This window comes from Fusarium verticillioides, chromosome 2 (genome assembly GCF_000149555.1).
Source record: "Fusarium verticillioides 7600 chromosome 2, whole genome shotgun sequence".
In the NCBI taxonomy this organism is placed as follows: Eukaryota; Fungi; Ascomycota; class Sordariomycetes; order Hypocreales; family Nectriaceae; genus Fusarium; species Fusarium verticillioides.
Window position 1 is genome coordinate 2,092,719 of NC_031676.1, and position 21,428 is coordinate 2,114,146.

The 21,428-nt window shown below is 49.7% G+C and overlaps 6 protein-coding genes across 6 annotated transcripts; 3 read left to right on the top strand and 3 right to left on the bottom strand.

The window, feature by feature from the left end:
* Positions 1–802: 802 nt before the first annotated feature.
* Positions 803–5,590, bottom strand: FVEG_15442 (hypothetical protein; the record flags this gene model as incomplete). Its single annotated transcript, XM_018904569.1, has 3 exons — positions 5,260–5,590; positions 4,009–5,004; positions 803–3,956 (listed from the first exon to the last, which is right to left on the bottom strand). The coding sequence occupies exons 2-3, from the start codon at positions 4,968–4,970 to the stop codon at positions 803–805; spliced, it is 4,116 nt and encodes a 1,371-aa protein (XP_018748706.1). The 5' UTR covers positions 4,971–5,004; positions 5,260–5,590.
* Positions 5,591–6,986: 1,396 nt separating this feature from the next.
* On the bottom strand, positions 6,987–7,163 carry FVEG_04294 (hypothetical protein; the record flags this gene model as incomplete). Its single annotated transcript, XM_018892085.1, has 1 exon — positions 6,987–7,163. One exon carries the CDS (start codon positions 7,161–7,163, stop codon positions 6,987–6,989), a length of 177 nt encoding a protein of 58 aa, XP_018748705.1.
* Positions 7,164–10,830: 3,667 nt separating this feature from the next.
* Positions 10,831–10,944, bottom strand: FVEG_15441 (hypothetical protein; the record flags this gene model as incomplete). The annotated part of the gene is made up of 1 exon (XM_018904568.1): positions 10,831–10,944. The coding sequence occupies one exon, from the start codon at positions 10,942–10,944 to the stop codon at positions 10,831–10,833; it is 114 nt and encodes a 37-aa protein (XP_018748704.1).
* Positions 10,945–12,003: 1,059 nt separating this feature from the next.
* Positions 12,004–14,604, top strand: FVEG_04293 (L-ornithine N5-oxygenase). The gene is made up of 3 exons (XM_018892084.1): positions 12,004–13,560; positions 13,615–14,185; positions 14,245–14,604. The coding sequence occupies exons 1-3, from the start codon at positions 12,560–12,562 to the stop codon at positions 14,314–14,316; spliced, it is 1,644 nt and encodes a 547-aa protein (XP_018748703.1). The 5' UTR covers positions 12,004–12,559; the 3' UTR covers positions 14,317–14,604.
* Positions 14,605–16,079: 1,475 nt separating this feature from the next.
* Positions 16,080–19,457, top strand: FVEG_04292 (hypothetical protein). The gene is made up of 5 exons (XM_018892083.1): positions 16,080–16,195; positions 16,281–16,514; positions 16,798–18,159; positions 18,212–18,455; positions 18,509–19,457. The coding sequence occupies exons 2-5, from the start codon at positions 16,348–16,350 to the stop codon at positions 19,154–19,156; spliced, it is 2,421 nt and encodes an 806-aa protein (XP_018748702.1). The 5' UTR covers positions 16,080–16,195; positions 16,281–16,347; the 3' UTR covers positions 19,157–19,457.
* A 271-nt stretch (positions 19,458–19,728) lies between these two features.
* Positions 19,729–21,289, top strand: FVEG_04291 (hypothetical protein; the record flags this gene model as incomplete). Its single annotated transcript, XM_018892082.1, has 2 exons — positions 19,729–19,850; positions 19,900–21,289. 2 exons carry the CDS (start codon positions 19,729–19,731, stop codon positions 21,287–21,289), a joined length of 1,512 nt encoding a protein of 503 aa, XP_018748701.1.
* Positions 21,290–21,428: the final 139 nt, after the last annotated feature.

The following is a 21,428-nucleotide window of genomic DNA, read 5'->3' on the forward strand; positions in this document are numbered from 1 at the left end:
TTTTGAGCTGAGATTGCGTGCTAAGTCGATAGCAGACATAGAGTCTATTCCGAGAAGAGCAAAGGGTGTCCATCTGCCGAAATCATTCCTGAATACATTCGCAGACTCGAGAATGGTATCTGCAATTTTCGATTCTGACTGGCTCCAATCTCCCTCGTCCTGAGTTTCCAAGGACATTCTAGAGGCTTCTTCGAGGTAGTCCGTGCCCAAGCTGTTAAAGCAGTCACGAAGTCGGCGCTTATCTATCTTTCCACTCGAAGTCATGGGTATTGATGAGATTGGGATGAGGTAAGTGGGGACCATGTAGCTTGGCAATCGCGATCTGAGGTGTGCGAGCAGGGACTGATGGGTTTCGCTGTTGATTTTCAACACATGAAAGCTGGAAGGGTCATGGTTCGGAATGAAGAAGAGAGATAGTTGCTGGGGGGAAGTCTCTCCGCGCTGCACCAATACCGTAGCAGCTGAGGATGCCAGACCACTCAAGGTCACCGTGCTGTTGATCTCACCAACTTCGATTCGCTGGCCTCTTAGTTTTACTTGATCATCGATGCGACCAAGTATCAGCAAGGAACCGTCAGGAAGCATGCGACCCATATCTCCAGATCTGTAAAGCCTTCCGTACTGGGGATGTTGAATGAACTTTTGAGATGTGAGCTTTGGCATGTTGAGGTAACCTTGAGCGACCTGAGCACCTCCAAAACAGAACTCGCCGACCCAATTAAGGGGAACTACGTCAGAACTTTCTGGGTAGAGTACCACAACAGAGGTATTAGGAAACACGTGCCCTAAGTGCTCAATATGGTCATCTGCTGTCATTTTCTTCACTGTGCAGATATTTGTGGTTTCCGATGGTCCGTACCCCTGCCACAACTGGGCGTTGCCATTTCTCATAGACAGACTGTGTCATGGGTTCTCCGGCAGTCACAAGAAACTCCACGCTGGGGACATTAGCAGGGTTAACGATATTGGCAACTGTTGGTGTCATGCTGAGGTGGGTGATACCAAGTTCACGTATTGATCGCTCAATGTCTTCCAAGATTGTGTCATTTGTCCCTGAACACAGACACATCCCTGTGCACCATGTATAAAATATCTCGAATACTGACACATCGAATGCTTGAGAGCATGCTTGTAGAAGACGGCCCTGTGAATTGAGACACTTGGGATACAGTGCCTCGAGATGCTCAATGTTTGCAGCAATACTATGTTGCTGAATTGCAACACCCTTTGGGGTTCCTGTCGTTCCCGACGTGTAAATCACGTACGCTAGTCGAGTCCCATCAACTTCAACGTCCAGGTTGTCCGCGGATATGTCATGGAGCGAGTTGGTATCGACAGTTATCGTAGAAAGCTCGGACAGATATGGGTATTGGTCACGAGACACGTTATCGACGACGCAATGCTCGGTCTGGGCCTGCTGTAGGATCTCACTAATGCGAGCACGAGGGGTTGAAGGAAGAATTGGGAGATATCCACAACCACACTTGATGATGCCCAGGATTGATGCGTACAACGTTGGTGACTTTTCCATCACAATAGCCACTACTTCGCCAACCCTGACACCGCTACAATGGAGATATCTCGCGATGCGATTTGCCATTGCGTTGAGCTCTTGAAATGTCCATTTCGTCTGGTATCCGCCGTCCAAAAAGTGAGAAAATAGTAGAGCATCAGAGTCCGGAGTTTGAAGCACAACTTCTTCAAAAAGTCGTGCTAAATCAGGGGTTTTCTGTGGTATAGTAGGCCAGATGTTGTTGATGGACGGACTACAGCTGATCTCCTTCAGTGCCGCTTTGACCTTGGTGGTAGGATTCTCCAGCATGGAGATAATCAATGACTCAAGCTGATTCACCATATGTTCTGCTGTTTCAGCTGACACGAAGTCCTCTTGATATGTAACTTGAAGCTCAAATCCATCTTCTCTTGGCTCAACCTCAAACACAATCGGTGTTTCTAGTCGGTCCAGATGACTTGTCTCTCTCACAACGTTGTGTGTCCGCTCCGAACTGGCGAGAGATTCCTGGTATACAAAAAGCACATCGTAGAGGCTTTCGCCGGGCTGTAATGAAACCAGCTTCTTGAGCTCTGACAATGAAAGCGTGCAATGTTGCATAATTCCTCTGTTACTTGAGTGGATGCTATTGAGCAGGTCGAGACATACAGATACGTTGTCTAGATCGACTCGAACAGGGAGGGAGGCAATGCATGGTCCAATTACTTGCTCAATGCCTGCTAAAGGAATCGTCCTCCCAGAAGTTACTGAGCCAATCGTGATATCACGCATTCCTGTGATCCCTGACCACAGCAGAGCTAGTGAGGCCTGGAATATCACTTGAGGACTGCAGCGAAGCTTCTGCATTCCTGTATCAACCCTACTCCGAGAGAGGGATAATCGCCTCCTGATTGATAGGCTTCGGTTTGAGCGCATCACCTTACTGCGTAGCTTGGGCAATGGCGATCGTTTCCATCCTGCGAGATGTTCCGTCCAGAATACTCGGGTGGCATCGCCTGTTTGCAGATCATGATAAAATCTGGCAACTTCCCAGAATGGAGGACGCTGAGATACTTGTTGTCGCAGGAGTAGTTTGGACCAATCAGAAAGAAGAATATCCATAGACCATCCATCATATAGAGAATGATGCAGTTGTAAGAGAACACGGACGCTATCTTCTTCTGGGCTTCGCTGGATCTGGAGTATCAAGGGAGATATGAAGTCCTGTGGTGAGGAGAGGCACAGTCGTTTTTGAAACTGGTCGACAACGCAGATCTGTTCGGGTCGGAGTTCCCGCTGGAAAATCATAACGAAGTTGCCCTTTGCAGCTGCAAACCCTGCACGCAGAATGGCGTTCTGCTGTGAAAGTTCTCTGAAAGTCTCCAATATATGATTGATGCCATAACCCAGCGGAATACTAAGCTCAAGCTCGTTGCAATAAGTTGTTGGGTTCCGTGCAGTCTCGGCTAGCATTGCTGCTTGAAGAGGCGTGCATGGTATAACGTCCTCGACTGAGCCACGAATTCGAGCCAAGCTGGCGTCTTGTTGTACAATACCCTCAAAGTCTAATGAAAGATCTTTCGACGCTTGTTGAGGGTTGTCTATATCGGGCTGCGGTTGCCTTCGGATGGCAGAAATAATTTCAGACGCAGTTTTCATTGTGAGAATAGCAGTTGAGTCTATCCCAAACCCAGAAGTGCGAAGAGCAGAGGCTAACTTGATTGCTTTGAGAGAATCCATTCCAATCAAGGCGAGAGGCGTCGACTTATCGACTTTGAAATTCAAACTCTGAGACACAACTGCCAGAAGCTCTGATTCCATTGTGTCAACCGGCGCGGAGTTCAAGATGCTCTCTGATATGTCAGCTTTGCGTTGTTCGTACTCTGCTTTGAGCCTCTTCCGGTCAACCTTGCCACTGGGTAATCTTGGAAATTCTGACATCAGGACAATTTCTCCAGGGACCATATACTGCGGCAGCCAATCTTTGCAATGCTTCAAAATAGAAAACTCAGTCACTCCTTCGTCGACGGCACAGAACACTATCAGGATAGATTGTACTATCGCTGCCACGGCGCTGTGACATCCTGAGGTTCGAAGGACAGCCTGCTCTACTTCCCCCAACTCCAAACGTTGTCCTCTCAGCTTCACTTGGCCATCTGATAATCGACCGAAGCATTCAAGTTTTCCATTTGGTAGTAAGCGAGCTTTGTCCCCCGTACGATAGATGCGCCCAAACGGTGAATCAAGGAAGACTGAATTTGTTTGCTCCGGTCTGTTGATGTAGCCAGCAGCTAACTGGTAGCCACCCACAGCCAATTCTCCAACCTCTCCCTGCGGAAGAATTTTAATTTCAAATTCGTGGCTATCTGACTCTGGAATCTCGATAATGAAGCACGACACTGTATCGAGGGGTACGCCAATATTGCCCGTCGAGGAATCAGACGAGAACGCAGTTTGAAGAGTACTAGCATTTTGTTAGAGTTAGGTGTTTGCTAAGAAATAGTTGAGAATCTTACCAGTGGATTGTAGCTTCAGTTGGGCCATACATTGCCCAGAGCATGCTCGGCCTCTCATTGTCCCCTCCAAATTCCTCAACTACTGGGGCGTTGAGCATTTCTCCAATTGTCAAAAGCAACTTGAGGTCTGGCGCATTTTCTCTTCGGCGCAACAGGCTTCCAGCGACTGTTGGTGTGAGTTCACAGGCATCCACTCTCATAACGCGAAGCACGCCAGGAAGGTCATCTAACATCTCAGTTCGTCGAATACTCACGAGAGTAGCACCTCGAAAGAATGGGAAGAATATTTCAAAGACTGAGACATCAAATGTCGGTGCTGCAAACTGTAGAAAGCGGGAGAATGGTGGGATATGTCTATCATGGGCAATAAGAGCTTGCGATGCAGCATCGTGCGAAATTCCCACGCCTTTGGGAGTTCCTGTTGATCCTGATGTATACATGACATAGGCTAGATCTTCTGGCTGAGGCACTTTGTGTTTGACCTCGGCTCTTGGAGATCCAGAAGGGATTTGATATTCTTCATACTCATCAACGATGATTATAGTTGCGCCGGTATCGTAGGGTAGTTCAGATGCCAGGTCTTTCGTGGTCAAAACCACTGTTGCTGAGACATCGTCAAGGATGAATTTTACGCGTTCCGGCGGTGCATCGATATTGAGAGGACAGAAAGCCCCTCCGGACTTCAAGATGGCCAAGAGTGAGATATATAGAAGAGGGGATTGGTGGATGAGCACAGGAACAACAAACTGTCCAGTGACAATGCCTGATGCTGTTGTTATGCGAGTCGCAATGGACGCTGCAGCTTCATGAAGCTCGCTGTAGGTCAACGTGGATTGCCGGCCGTTGCCCATATAATCCAGGGCTACGTGTTGGCCCGGCTCCTTCACCAGTTGGTGTAGGAGCTTTGGTCCAGGCAGCCTGGAAGGCCGGGCATTAAGGATAGACAGTCCTGTCAAGTCCATAGTGCTCCAATTACACCTCTGGTGGTTTGGTGGTCTGAGAGTGTGTTAGTCAGAACGATGGCGTAGCCGGGCAATCAGTGCAATGGATAGTGATAATGAGGAGGGTGGTCTCGATGGGGATACGGCGCCGGTAACATTCAGAGCCGGCGACAATACCGGTGACGTTGAAGGTGTGCACTCGAAGCAGAAGATATGGCCCTTTTAGGGAACGCACTGGTCCGCCAAAAGCCTCATCCTGGGGCATTAATTACAGGCCAACTTGCTATTAGCTAAAACTGTGTGGACTAACATCAGACTGCTTGGATCGCTTCACGACCATGCGGAACCAAGTCTCGGAGGATGTACACGCCAGCCGGGGTCCAAAACACGGGAGCTGCGAATTGGAATGACGGCAAAGCAAACGGACGCATGCCGTATTAGAATCGGCGGCGCAATGATTCGTCAAAGGCAAGCTTGAGGCGTGGACAGTCGTACAAAGTGGTTCACCTGGTCCAAGGGGGGCGTGTGGAAGCAGCTGTATTCCAGCCTGTCAGCGTCGAGTAATTACTCATCGACTCATGAAGATGACAGGGACAAGTAAGATCCGGCGTGAGTGCTGTCGGTGGGTGGGTAGCAGACAGCTATTATTTGAAAGGGTGGGCTGGCAAGACATGCCCCGGGCAGATTAAAACCGCGACCCATGATGAATGATGTGGTGCAGTCAGGGTTGAAGTGCAATGGTGTGAGCCGAGATACCTGGATTGCCGTTTTGGGCACATCTATGGTGGACCTCTGGCCGTGGCTGGCGTGGGGAGCAAGACAACCTCGTTGGTCTTATGCCAAAACCGCACCAGGATATGGCGCATGTGCGTGGGATAGTGGTGCTTTTATTCAAACGGCGTGATGTCTCACAGGATACCTGAGTTTCGGCGTCAAATGAGCAGTGGAGCGAGCAGCCGCTCAAAATAGATTGCGTCACGACTCGGTTTATGTGAACTTGATCTTGTTATCATGACGACAAAGTCCACTCGAACACCAACAATAGACCTGTCCAGCCTCTTGGTTCAACAAGAGCATAGCCTCTGTGTAACTTCAAGCGAGGATGAATTTCTTGCCAAGGGATAGTTCTCATGGGCATTGGATTACAAAATCCATTCGTCCATATTGGGTAACTTGATTGATCATAACTGGGAATCAGATCGGCAAGCCAGACCCCAAAAGGAAAGGCCAATTTCTCTTGGCACCTGAGGAGGCTCGACGTAAGGTTCAACGGCCCCAGGGTGCCTAGCAAATGATTACGTGAAGGCTTATGGCGGTTATAAGGTAAAACAAATCGCTGCATGTGAGACGCTGCACTAGAGGAAATCTCGAAGCTAGGCATAACGTTGAGATCGTGGCTGATGAGAGCAACCCGAAAGACGGCATGCGTATTGAGGGTAGAGGGTCGTCGACATCGGTGTTGCTTTTTGGTTATGCGGACAAGGGATCCTCGGCGGGTCGACCCGCGATAAAAGGGGGACCCCAACTTGACCAGTGACTTTCGGCTCTACTAACCAGTGTCTAGGCGCGTTGTCTAAGTCACATAATAGACTCGTCTGGGACAATGGCATGGGAGCTTGAACGCGTGCTGTCCAGGTATCCGTCTTCCCGTGAGCTATCGCACACAACGAATCTTGTAAAACCCATGGTAACTAAATAGACTCATGCCGGTTGAGTCACGGGGTGATGAGATCAGGCAGGGTCGAAGCCAGCATATAGAGGGCATTTCCAATATCCAAGGGCAATGGCGGGAGAGGGTTATAAACGTGGGGTGACGTTGATCACGACACCATGATAGTGAAACGATATTAGTCAACGTGGGAGGTTTCCAGAAATGTTGATGTTTCCTAGTGTAAGAGGGGGAGTAGAACAAGCGAGAGGGGTTTTGAAGGGCATGGCATGTGCATTGATCGGGGTTAGGAGAACGTTGTATGCCATTTTACCTTGTCTACGATATGGGATGTGGGTTAGATTGGGTTGGTGAGGATGATGGAACCATCAAAACAGCGTGATTGTGCCACGCAGCGCATTGGGTGAGGGAAAGGCTGTGACGACTGAGCGGAGGAAGCGATGGATTAAGGTTGGGACAACTAGGTGGAAGCAGCTATGCCTCTGGACCAGACGAAGCAGTGGTGAGCGAAGTTGGAATCGGAAGCAGGAAAAGAGGCACTCCATGAGGGCAAACCCCAAAGTGACTGGATGGGAAAACGCATATTCGGTCGGCGCAGGCTCGGATTCCCGAGGGAATAACGGTTTGGGAGAAGAGCGAAGCTAACGACAGCGGCAGCACGGCGCTGAAACGAATAAAGCGGAAAAGAGCAGTGCGGACACCGAGCCGAGATTATGGAGAAATGCCAGACCCGTCAGGTTAATAACAACTGCTAGGTTGTTGCTGTGGTTGTGACAGACTGGTTGACGGCTACCTCCGAGAGCACAGCACGAACGAGACGACAGGCTTTCTGCCGAGTCAGAATCGCCACAGGCGGAGTGGTCGATCCCGTTGCGGCTTTAATGAAGCAAACGGGCTAGATGGGCAATGTTGAGGGTGATGATGCGATGCCCGATGAAGCGGACGGCGGTGATAATGGTGGATTTTCTGACCCTGGTGTTTGATGATGCAAGGTGCAGGTGGAGAAATGGAGGGGAGGGTGTGAGCTATGACCAACCACTACCGTACTGCTCCTCGGAATTGGTCAATGCACTCACTCATCGTTCATCGAAGCCCAGAGCTTGCTACCCTGAATGAATATTCTCAAAGATCATATCTCAATGTCAATTCTGTTCTGGTGTTGAGATATTCTGATCTTGGATGGGACGATATAGTTGCTACCTCTTTTCTCTGCTATGTGACTGCATATTGATCAATTCCCTATTCATGCTCGTCGAAAATATCCAAGTACCTCGACTGCAACCTGCATTCGTGTATTAATAAGTATTGAGTGCTAAAAACTCGCCGATCTTTTGATCCCGGATCTAATCAGATAATCTAATGTACACGTAAATGAAAATGATGTACTCTCCCCCTGGCCTCCCATGTACCTACCTGTTCAATGGCTCTCGCTTCGAAAACTTCCGGTCGATGCCAGGATTTTACAGATACCTGACGTTGAAACCGTGCTCATGCCCACCCAATGAATATGTGATTTCTATGTAATTCAGGAAGTCAAGAAAGTCCTGTTAACATACTTCGTCAATTACAAGATTTTTTAAACTACTTGACCACCTGTAAGTTGAGAAAAGGCGCCCTCCCTTAAACATTATCAAACAATGGTCGCCGCTAGAAACTTTTCGAGCAGCCTGTGACGTAGCTTCTGGCCAAGTCTAGGGGTGGCCAAGATGAGATGGTGTCAACCAAACCTGTAAGCTTAACACGCTCATTGTGCGGAAAGTCAACATTCGAATTTGATCGAACCTCGTATGCTACATGTGCATTCATTCCCATGTTCAGATTCCAGCTAGAGTATGCATTGTCATGGTATCACTGTAGTCTGATCTCGGCAAGGCAAAGCGGCTTCTCTTACTGTGCTGAATAGCGAGCGCTTTTGCCCGTAAATTTCTGCTTTTTCTCATGAAGAAGCTTTGCCTCTCACGTGCATGGTGACAGAAGCGCTTAAGGTGTCTGGTTATGGCATGGGTTTCAACTGACGATTGCTGGGATAATTTGACGACATGAGGGAGGCTACTGTAGGTACTACTTGGACCCTCGGACATGGGATCGCAAACGGGTACGAGATCCTCTGATGTACGAACCAACCGTGAGGCCAGGTACTGCCGGAGCGTTGGCTTGGTGTTCTAGATCACAGCACGGCAAAGTGTCACGAAAACAGGGGTCCAACGGGGCGAAGAAAAAGCAACATCGTCACCCGCAATTGGCATCATCTTACGGTTTTGCCGATCGTATCGAGCCATACTACGGGTATTTCCAGAGTCGTGTCGTCCCATGGTTGCATATCTGCTCTCCATGATTTCTGTCATTGCAACATCGATGCTGGCCTATCCCAGCTGTATGGATTATGCATATCGGAAAGCACCGTTATCGGTCTGAGATGGCTTCTCCAACGCATTTGCATCTAATCAATCAGTTAATCCATGGACCTCTGCAAAATTATTACCCGCTAGCCCGATTATCTCCCACAGGCGTAGGAACCTGTTAGCAAATGCAGCTCTAGACAGCTCATCAACCGATGGAAATTCAACGCCAAGTGCTTGCGCTTGTAGGTCAAGAAGCCTGTGCCATGGTCCAACAGGGATAAGCTTCTGTTCACCAGAGAAGAAAATTTTTCTTCCATTCACAATTGCCCTCCGCTTGCTCGCGCTCATTCGGTCGGTACCTGTCCCCAAGAAGAAAAAACACAGCATAATTGTTGCAGGGGTTAGGTTGCGAGCAGGAGCACCACCTCACTGCACCAGGGGCCATCTGGTGCTAAAAGACCCCTGGGCCGCTCGGAGGTCGGTAACCAGTCAACTTGAGTTTGGTGCGCGACGCTACTGTAAGCTGGCTAATTAGATCTTATCAGATCCGGTTTATCAGATCATCAGATAATTCCCTCATCTCCACAATGGAGCCCAAGGTATTCGCCGCCCATCAACACTCCAATCATCAGCATTTTGCCAACCACCTTCCATCTTCTCTGCGGGACTGCCCCTCCTTCTCGTCGAACGACATTGCGAGACTCGAGTGATCGGCTCTTCTGGCCTGGGCGCCGTCAAACCAAAGCCGTTCTTCGCCGCACGCTGGCGGCTGTGCGTTCCTGTCCTGTGCCTGTGCTGGTCAGGTTTTTCTCTGCCCCCAACCCATGGCATTGACGTCGTGTCTGAACGGTGTGAAAGAGCTTGGGTGACGGGGCTGCAGAAAGCCGTCATCGGCCCAGGCGAGACTGGACGTTTCGAACCCATGCCTCGATCCCACGGAACAAAATGCGTAGCGTCTTCAAGGGTCTGCATCGGCCCAGTTAGCAGGCAATGAACTGGACTTTGAACTACGGCTGCTTCCACCTTTTGTGACGCCAGCTGGGATGGCAAGCATATTTCCAGTAGTAAGGCCGTCTGATCCTTGCTCAGCGGCGTCAACGTTTGCAGAGTTCACCAAGCTTGCACGCTGTTTTGCCATGTCTATCTTATCTGATCTTTTACCAAAGATCATCGCCGACGTCGCATCATATTCGTCCATACTTACGCTTCTTTACTGGGGATCCTTGGTTAGTTTGCCCGTAATCCAGGAACCTCCACTTCCTCCTGCCACCGTCTTGAGACGCAAGTGGCCATAAACACCCCGGCTGTAGAGATGAAGCTGAAGAAAAACACCGGGTAGAAGGTGGTAGAAGTCGAGGGTTTGTAAGAGAACATGGGTCAAGGAGTAGTTCGAGTTTGCAGACTCTCGATAAGGTCGAATTAGGGGACTTCTCAAGCCCAGGAATTGGCATACACACTGAATCACACTCTCGATTTAAAGATGTCAACATACATCGATCGTCATTCGCGAAAGGCCTAAGCTTTTACGGTACGGCATTCGTCCATATAGGAAGGTTCCAAGCCTGATCATCATCGTCCGTCAATAAACTAAAAACAAACTTTGCTTGAACTTCACCCACGAGTATGGGTATCCTGTTAACATGCTTCAACCCTTGCTCATGGTCTTTTGCTCTGCCCATTTGATGCTCATCGTTTCCTCATTCAACCTCGAGTGCCGGACTCAACCCACTGCCGCCACGCATCCCTGGAGGGTCCCTCCACGCTGGGGGGCTTGCGACGGGTTGGCTAGTTGAGAAGCTTTGGTTAGACCCGCAAGCCAGTGTGATTCTGCTCGGAAATGATGAATGGGCAGTGGCGCCTCGAAGCTCACTCAAGCGCTACGGAACTTCACGGCGTTGATGAAGTCCCACGAGGAGGGTCCACGAGGCACGCCGCGGCCATGGACGTGGAGAATGAGGCCGCAGAGCCATTGACTGCGCGACATTTTCCATCCATTTTCCATCCCTTGCAGACCGATGACTGGCCTAGCCTGTCGTCTTATTGCATCGTGTCGCCCATCCTGCAGCGGCTGACAGAGCCTTTGAAGTTTTGACACAACCATTAGAACCCAGCCCAGACGGGGCCTGCATGAGGCAATCCTGTAACCATGCTGTGCCTATGTCTTTAGAACACTCTTTTATGATGATTGCTGCTTCAGTTGATCGAGTGTCGACATGAGCCCTGAGAAGTATGATGAGAGCATCGCAGGTTATGTATATGAGTGCTATGCTCTCTCCCACTTCACGAGGTCCAACACAGGACAAAGCTTCAACAGAGAAACTGAAACAGTCACGAAAACCAAAACAAAATAGAAGCCCAAAATGGCTTACAGGACCCCTCCGAGCTAAAGCTTGAAAAGGTTGGTGTTTTCTCTGCAGCAGGGCAATTAGCCCACCCCCCACCATTTCCCGATCCCACCCTCTCTCTAGAGGGCCTAGGGTTGGGCTTAGTCCTGGTCTTATTCACTACCTACTAACCAGAGTCACGTTGACTGACGTTAACAGCAATGGATTCCGTCACCACTCTCATTCTCATTTCACGTTCTGAAGAATTTCTGGCCTGACCCGGCTTCCATTCTGCCGCTCGCTATGCTTTTTGCTCGCTTGCTTGGCACCGGCGGCTCCACGCCTTGGCTTGGCCGCCGCCGTGCTCGGCCCAGCCCAGCCCATAGTAAAGGCCCAGTCTCCAGTGGGCTAGCTAGTTGTCTTCTTCCCGGCTCAGTGTAGTAGTGTCTCCATCGTAGATGGTTTTTTATGTATCATGGCTCCATCGCAAATGTACCTCCCCAAGTATGTACGTACGAGCTTGACGAGGTTGTATTAGCCATGGAGAAGCTCCATGTACTCGTATCCGCCTCCTCCATGTACATACCTAGAGAGGCGTGTCCAGCGCCAGCAGGCGTCTCGTCATGTAATGCAGTGTACCTCGCTCGACTACAGCTTCGCCGTGAGCTTGTATGTACTTTCTTGCTTGCTTCTTTTGAGGGTCTGTAGCTTAGTTTGACTCCGAATAAGAATATGGCACGCAATATGGGACCAAGGAAATAGCTTGTAGATCCCATCCCCGTCTGAACTACAAAATGCCATATCTCCCCCATCTCTCGGAACTACTCCGTTCTTCTGTTCTTTCTATCTTCATTGACGAAGCTTCTCCAAAGCCTCGGCGGTACTACCTAAAGCTCTTTTAACATCTCTCTTCAAAGTTAGACCCTGATAGTGTCACTTTTGCCCCTACCACAATCCGGACATTGGAAACTTGATTCGACCGTTTATCTATTATATGAAGCTCATCTGCATCAATTCTCCAATCTGTGCACCATATTGATCAGATTGGGTGATATCTGGTTCTCGAGAAGGAACAAGAGCTTCTGCAAACCGGATTCATTCCTCATAGTCTCCCGTTCACTTGGTGGACCTCTTCCTGGTTTCTCACACGTCACGACTTTGAATTCGCCAAATCTCATAGACACAAAGTTTGTGCTATAAAATTTGGTCTGCATTTAAAGATTCTATTACAATTCTAGACCTATCTATACCCCTCTTCACCAGCAATCAGTCATCATGTCACCCCACAGCGAGGTTTCATTCAACGGCTCCGAGGCCCCGGTCTCCAACGGTACCACCAACGGTACTACCAACGGTCACAGCGGCACAAATGGCACAAATGGCACCAACGGTATTACTAACGGCCACAACGGTCATGTCAACGGCACCAGCACCAGCAACGGAAACGGAGCTGCCCCTGCTGCCCGCCATGGACCCCGAGTTCACAAGGAGAGATCTCCTTATCTCGAGTCCGCTCCCGCGGATTCTGAGTTTGACCTCATCTGCGCTGGCTTCGGCCCCGCATCTTTGGCCGTAGCCGTCGCTATTCACGATGCCATCGCCGAGGGCAAGAAGCTTCGCCCTGATGGCGCAGCTCCCAAGGTTCTCTTCCTGGAAAAGCAGACCAAGTTCGCTTGGCACGCCGGTATGCTGCTCCCTGGAGCCAAGATGCAAATCTCCTTTATCAAGGATCTAGCCACTCTTCGCAACCCCCGATCTGAGTTTACTTTCCTTAACTACCTCCACCGTCAGGGTCGTCTTGTTGACTTTACCAACTTGAGCACTTTCCTCCCTGCCCGCACCGAATACGAGGACTACCTTCGCTGGTGCTCTTCTTGGTTTGACCATGTTGTTAGCTACAACAACGAGGTTCTCTCTATCTCCCCCGAGAGCAAGGAGGCCGGTGCCGTCAAGACTTTCACCGTTCAGGCTCGCAATGGCAAGTCTGGCCAGGTCCAGTCTTTCCGCAGCCGTCACGTTCTTGTTGCTGCTGGTGGCCAGCCTTCGCTCCCCAAGAGCCTCCCTGCTAAGCACCCTCGTGTCCTGCACTCTTCCCAATTCGCCAACTACGCCCCTCAGATCCTAGCCAAGCAGAACGCTCCTTACCGTGTTGCTGTCATCGGTGCTGGCCAGAGTGCCGCCGAGATCTTCAACAACGTCCAGAGCCTGTACCCCAACTCCAAAACATACCTCATCATGCGCCAGGAATTCCTGCGCCCCAGTGATGACTCTCCATTGTAAGTTGTGCACAGTTGTCCGTTATAGGAACCTCTGCTGACCATGACCTACAGCGTCAACTCCATCTTCAACCCCGAGTACATTGACAACCTGTGGCCACGATCTGTCAAGGCTCGTGAGACTCTTTTGACTGAGGCTCGCGCCACCAACTACGGTGTTGTTCGTCTGGAGCTCATTGAGCACCTCTTCGAGAAGATGTATGACCAGAAGCGTGAGATCAGCGACGACGAGACACAGTGGCCCCACAGAATTCTCGCTGGCCGTGAGATTGCCAGCGTCGACACCAAGGGCGACGCTCTCGAGATCAAGGTCCAACGCGTTAACGATGGCCCTCTCGATGGCTTCGTCGACCAGGAGACTTTTGAAGTTGATCTGATTGTTGCCGCCACCGGTTACAAGCGAAGCGCTCACGTCGACATGCTCAAGGACGCATGGACAATGCTCCCCAAGACCGTATCGGGACGCAACGAGTCCCCCAAGGGCGTCAACGGCTGGAACGTCGAGACACAAGATGGCGAGCGCAAGCTGGCCGTCGGAAGGGATTACCGAGTCAAGTTCTCCCCTGGCACTGTTGCCGACGACTCTGGCGTCTGGCTGCAGGGCTGCTGCGAGGGTACTCACGGGGTAAGTGATCCACCGTGAATTGATCATGTTCATTCGATAGACACTAACATTGTCTCTAGCTGAGCGACACCCTCCTCTCCGTTCTGGGCACTCGCTCAGGCGAGATTGTTCAATCTATCTTCAAGCAATAAATGTTATGACAGCACGAATGAATGGATACCTACGTTTGTAATGGGTTTGCAAGGGCAGCGAAAATAGTTGACTGGACTGAAAAGAGCAGTCCTGCCGCTTAAGTCATTTTTTATTTATTTACTATATCCTCTGTTATTTGTTATTTTCTATCGCCATTATCGTTTACAGTACATACTGCGAATTAGGAGACAAAAGTTGGATTTTATTTATTCCTTTTGGTGTTCTGTAGATTTTGTTAGAACCCCACCACGGCATTGAAAAAAGTTATTTACAACCTCCAATTTCCATTCTCTGTGTGCCATGCATCCATTGTCACATCTCAGCATCGATGCTGCTCTTGACAGGAGCTTGCAACTCTCCATTTTTGGTATGTCTCCTTAAGCTTATTCCAGTTGCCACATTTCCAACGCACTGTTACTGGCCGCTCCTCGGGTGATATAAGTCGGCATCACGCTGCATGTCTGTCGCCCATTTCACGAATGCCAGTCTACCGACTGCCCGTTTTGTTCTTTCTGATTTCCAGTGATACTCCCTCGTGGGCCAGTTGCCGTAAGATTCAGTACTCGGGATGACTTCATAAGTCTTGGCCAGCACTGCACCAAGTGTTGTTATTGACCGTTAAACGTTGTATCTCCGTTACACCAAACGGAGTGAGCCTCTACAATTGGCAATAACGATGGGAATCGCCCGGCCGGCAATGTTATCTTTTAGGCAGAGCTATCAGGACTATATGGAAGCGCATGACCTGCTTGTGCTTGAACGGGCCTCTGACAATTTGCTCCGACAGCGAGGCCCCCCATGCTTTCACTTGAGATTGACAAATTGACTCGCTGGTGTTGAGTCATTATTTCATATCTCGGAAAGACCGTTGCAAAAGTTTCACGCTGTCGAGATGCCATGCAGAGGCGGGCCGGTCATCCCAGCATTTGGCTACACACCCACTTGCTGAGAAACATACCTAGGTATTCTCTTCCGTTCTGGTCTACGACGTCGTATAGTTGTCCACAGATGCAAGGCGGACTAGCAATTTAAAGAAACCTGCAAAGAATATATGCCAAGATCTTTCACAACAAGGGTCGTCGTCGTTGTCGTTTTTTTTTTTTTTTTTTTTTTTTTTTTTTTTTTTTTTTTTCGCATGCATAAAGAAAGAGGTCAAAGCATGGATGTTAGGAATGCGTCAAAGGCAGAGCCCAACAACATCACTGCTAGCTACATACTGACACTCAACGAGTTCCCCTATTGAGTTTTGTGCAGGAGGTAAAGAGTTTTGCTTGTGTAAGCAATCAACGGTCGAGTCTCAAGATGAAGCTGACAAGGTTGCAAGCCCTTGTCAAAGCGACGTTGTTCCGTCTTATTCCATGCAGGTTAAGGAGTGCTAACTGACTACCTCGGCTTAGCGTTGGAGTTATTCAAACAGAGATCAACCATGTGTCAGCATGCGCATTGATATGCCTACCTACCTACATACATACATACATACACATACGCAGCGGGCATACCAACCGAGAGGTCTGAGAGTGCCTTTCTTTGCAGGGAAAAGCCGTGAATAGAACGAAGTTAAAATCAGAGTCGAGTCTGTGCAGGCCTTGTTGCTCGGGCCATTGCCGCAGGCAGAGCAGAGCAGAGCAGAGCGGAGCGGAGCGCGACAGTCGGAATAGTCTGCAGGGTTCAACGAACCGTGCCGCAAGCGAGGCGATCCAGGTCGAGGTGATATTTCTGGCGATATGAACTCTCCATAATTGATTGACTGATTCCGGCTTCCCTCCCAAATTTCCGCACCAACAGCGGTTGAACATTATGAGAATCCTTTCGGGTGGGGGACATCGACATCGACATCCAATGCAATCCGATCTTTTCTGAGCGACGGCCCCTAAAGTGGTACTGTCACCTGTACTAACCTGGCACTGGTAGCAGCACTCTTGCTTGGTAGCTTCTTAGCAGGCAGGGGCTGACTGGTTCTCAGTTCTCTGAGAGTAACTAAACGACGAGTGTTCTCCTCTTGGAAACGGAAACTCACGAACGACTAAGCCATGAAGCATCCCGACGACTCTGGCCCAACTGCAACTGGACCACAATCGGCTCGACCTCGGGCTTCCCTCTCTGTTTCTGCCTCTACCTCCCATAATCCGCGACGGCTTCCTGTCAATCCCCGCCGGCACAAGGTTGCTCCCGAGCATCGCAAGCGTGTCGCTACAGCGTAAGTTGATTAGTTTCCATGTGTCTACCCATCTACAGTACCACACTACTGTAGCTGTCTATTCAATCAGTATATCCTGCAATCGGTTTGTTTGTATCAATCTTCTTTTATGTAACATCTATCGATGTATGATTTTCACTTCAATTATACTCAATTATTCCTGCGTTTCGGCAGACGTACGTCAAGCTTGACTGAGGTTTTCCCCTCATGTCACTGACTTACAGTCATATCATCATCATAAGAGAAGCTCACGTCTTTATCTAACACACGTCTCGCTGAAAAGGTGCAATGCTTGCAATGTGAGAAGAGTCAGGTGCTCTGGTGAGCACCCGTGTCGCCAATGCCAATCCTCTTCGCGCGACTGCATATACCCTCTGCCTGTTGAGAAGGTGAGCATCACGCGCTCAGAGCTCGAGGATTTGAAACACAAGGTCGAGCTCTATGAACGTGTTCTTCGAGACACTGTCCCAGCAGCTGTATCAAACGCCGTCCCGGATTCTGCAAGCCGCCAAGAACTTTCAGATTTGCTTGGTTGGACCGCCTCTAACCATGAAATTGGATCATCGGCTGTTAGTCTAGCGGCACAGACAACGCCAACGATAGATGCAACAACGCATATCGGGCGAGTGCCTCCTGAGCTTCCTCAGCTTCAGTATCCCAGTATACATCGACAATTCCAGCAACAGCCGCCTCATCTTCATCTTCAACCTCAGCTATCAGATGCTCGAATACAGGAACCCAGCTATGGATTATCTCGAACACATTCTATCCAGTTATCACATCCCGGGGCGACGCCTCAAAATCGGCAGGATGACGAGGAGAACTTGGTATCAACCGAGGGTCGCCTTTTGCATGACCCTGACGGCTATGCTCGTTTCCTAGGTGAGACCAGCGGCGCAACTTTCCTCGACTACTTGAAGGAATTCATGACTACAGTTCTGCCTCTCGCGTATCAAAATCTGCGTCCAGGTTCTGATGGAAGTGCGTTTTTATCAAGTCTCGGTCGTTACCAGACCTACGACTCGCGACCTTTGCATGATCGAGATGTTGACCCAACATGGTTTCCTATACCCTCAGAGATGGACTCAATGTTATCCGAGCTTCGTTACTTCATCCAAGACGGTAACTGCCAATGGCCAAGCGGAGGAATCTACTGGTGGGGGGATCTCTCTTCAACACCGACAATACCATCCATGGAACGAGACTCGGTAAACTTACGTCTCGCTAAGTGCCGTCATTTGGCTTTCTATCAGACTGCATTTGCTGTGGTATCTCAAGCCATGATCATGCCGCCTCAGGATATCTCTATAGACCCTCATCTCAGTGAGAATTACTTCAGTCGGGCCCGTATGCTCCTCGGGAACCCGCTTGACATTACACGCTTTACGCCCAACGAAGTATCGGTGTTGACATTAATGGGGTTCTACCTGATAGAGATGAACCGTCGTGATGCCGCATATATTTGCGTGAGCAACGCTATGCACATCAGCATCATGCACGGCGCACATAGGGGCTGGCTTGACGAGAGTGGCAAACGCGTATTCTGGACGCTGTATGTACTGGATCGCTATTTAAGCTGCCTCATGGGGAGACCCCCGACCATCATGGACGACGCAATCCGGTTGCCCCTTCCTTGCGATGCTCCGTAGGTATCCCCGTTTGTCTGCCCCCTCGCTCTGGCTAACTTCATTCGATAGGTCTATGCCTCCAGCAGAGGGTCTCAAAGCTCATGTTGAGCTTTCAAGGATATCATGCCATATCGTGTGCAATACGTATCGCATTTCCCCTTCAGAAGATGCCGTAAGACCTGTGAGAAGCCTCGAAGGGGAGATCAGTATGCTCGACGGGTGGTGTCTAAAACTCCCACCTACGGTGCAGCTCGCAAGTAACGGGTTGAGCGATGACCCAGCCACTTGCTTGCTGCACATGCACTACAACCAGGCAATTTCTCTATTTCCCAATGTCTTTCGAGGCTAGACTAACATGTCCCTTAGTTAATAATCTTGACTGTCCGCCCCGTTTTCTTCGCCTTGGTTAAAAAGTCATTCGCGGAAAAGCTGGTCTCGCGACAGTGTTCCTTGAGTTCACATCCGCAACTACCTCTACTGAAGCGATGCATATCATCAGCAGAACACAACATTCAGCTCGCTCGACAGATCCTACTTGTCAATCATCCTCGAAAGCTGCTCCAAGCCGGTCTTCACTTCATTTTTAACGCTGCCATAGTATTGATGTTACAGCAGCTGGTAGAGGATCTGTGCCCGTCTTCTCGGAGTGAGAAGGTTCGTTCACTTGACCTCGACTTTGTGATTGGGAGGTTCGAGGATGAGAGTCGAGTTGGTAGCAACTACGGCCGGGACTGTGCTACGGTGCTTCGGGATCTTCGCGTTCTTGTGCAGCGTCTTCCTATCCCTGTTGACATGAGCACTGCAACACGTTCCGTCAACATGACACAGACTACGACCACCTACGATCCGATCGCAAATCGATCGCATGTTGACATGGGACAGCAATGGTCAGATAAGCTGACATCAGAGGCACTTCAGCAGCCTATTCTTGTTGATCAAGGCCACATATTATATAATGAGTTGGTTTCGTGGATTGATGTCGATTGGCAATCTAATAATGGGTATCTCATTTGAGTTGGAGTTGGGCGCCCCGTGAGCAACAAAAGTTGGCGACTGATATTGGGTTTTTTTATTTACAGAACAAAAGTTGATGCTTTTGAGGTTTAATTCTAATGGGTATTTGAGAGACTATCCTGGGGGCATCTGAATGTAGGATACGCAGTCACGATGATTTAGGTGTTGATGACGGACCATTAAATGTCCTCTAATGGTAAATGGCCAACGACCTATCGGCCCAAGCGTGGTTCAAATTGGGATTCTCCACGAACATGATCGGGTTCAAACATGGAAATAAGACAGACAAGGGTATTCCTGGTAACTGAATTCATGAGTGTCGCTTCTGTCTTAATGTAATTGAGAAGAGTGACGTGTGACAGTCATGTGATGAAGCATGTGGTAAGGTATTCGCAATCTTCCTTCCTCCCTTCCATTGGGTTCCCATGCGTAAGGTAGCAATTGTCTCACCCACGAAAATCCTACTCGGCATCCTAACGTATCACTTTTTCGCTTGTCAACCGACCTACGGCATGCACTTGATCTCCCGTTGTCATCTTTGACCGTCCAAGATCTGCAGTCTTTTGTCACGAATGGCACCTCTCAAGCACAGAGAGGTCGCGACGAGCTTCATCTTCAGATTCCCCGCTGACGGTGAGGCCAAGAAACCCCAGGTTGCTCTCTTCCGCCGGAGCAGTCACGTAAACACATATCAGTAAGTAAAGTGTATTACCTTATCAGTGAGCCCGTGCTTACATACTAAGGCACAAATATGCAGGCATTTCTGGAAGTGTAGATGACACTGACGCGGATCCTCTTGCCACAGCCTGGAGGGAACTTGCTGAGGAAACAACTCTTACGCATGACTCTTTACGCCTTTTTCGGAAGGGCAAACCCTTCTCGTTCGCTGATGAGTCTATTGGAAGAGAGTGGACCGTCAACCCTTTCGGTTTTCTCCTCAAATCCGAGAGCGACGACGGTGGCCGCGGTGAGGCTGGCATCAAAATTGACTGGGAGCATGAGGGGTACGAATGGTTCGATCCAGATGCAATCAACGACTCAGATGACTTTGAAGGTGTTCCGCGCATCCTAGAGAGTCTTAGAAGGGTATGGTTCAACGTTGACTTGGGCCAAGAGGCAGGCAACACTCTTAGCCGGGGCTTGGTCGCTCTGCAGGAAGATCACGAAAGCGGAGCGCGCCAGCTAGCCACCAAGGCTCTCGATACATACATCGATGTCATGAAGCAAGTCGATTTCACTGACCAAGTTCAGTGGTGGAACAATATCAGGTTTGCGGGATGGCACCTCTGGAAGAACGGGCGAGAAAGTATGGGCGCGTCTATCTTGAACGTTGTTCTATCAGCTTTGGACATAGTTCAAGACGGAATCCCACCCCGCGGCCCACCAGATAAGAGCTCGATCGATAGTATCGTCAGAGCCTTGGGGGATTACGCCCGCGACCGACAGAATACCACTTCAAGAACGGGCGCGGTGTTCCAGACTTTCATAGAGCAGCATCTGTCGGGAGACGGGCCACTCAAGATCCTTACCTTCTCCTCTAGCTCAACTATCACCTCGGCCATTACTCACATTATGGGAAATACTTCGCGACCTGTGGAGGTTCATGTGCTCGAATCCCGACCACTCTTCGAAGGTGTCAAGATGGCACAGTCAATTGCTTCATGTGCCAACAATTCCAAGGCCAAGACCCGCTTGATAATCCACACTGATGCAAGTGTTGGCATCGCAGCGAAGGACATAGATATTGTGCTCATCGGGGCGGATCTGATCGACAGAACAGCCGCGGTTAGCAACAAAGTCGGTTCTCTGCCTGCTGTTCTGACAGCCAAGTACGTGTCTCAAAAAGCCAAGATTATCGTTTTGTCAGAGAAAGAGAAGGTGCTCCCTTTTGCACCGCCAGGTCAGGAGGAAAACGATGCATGCGAGGTTATGCAAGCTTGGGGAGACTTCAGCTCAGCTGTGAGGGAGGTTCCCCACTCTCTGGTCACTGTCAAAAACGTGTACTTCGAGTGGGTGTCACCCGATTTGATCGATCACTACATCACTGAGGACGGCGTCACCGGTCGTGCGGGAATATCGAGCTATGCCCAGGAAGTTGAGAAGAAAGCTGACCAATATTTTACCAATCTCTGATGCCAAAATCCGAGTGAGACGATCTGTAGCATGGTCCTTAAACCCGACAATCTGGAGAGTTACATTACCTCTTACACGGCACAACCAATAGCAATAGCATATGGTACCTTGGTGCCTCTGGATACCTTGGAACGTCTGA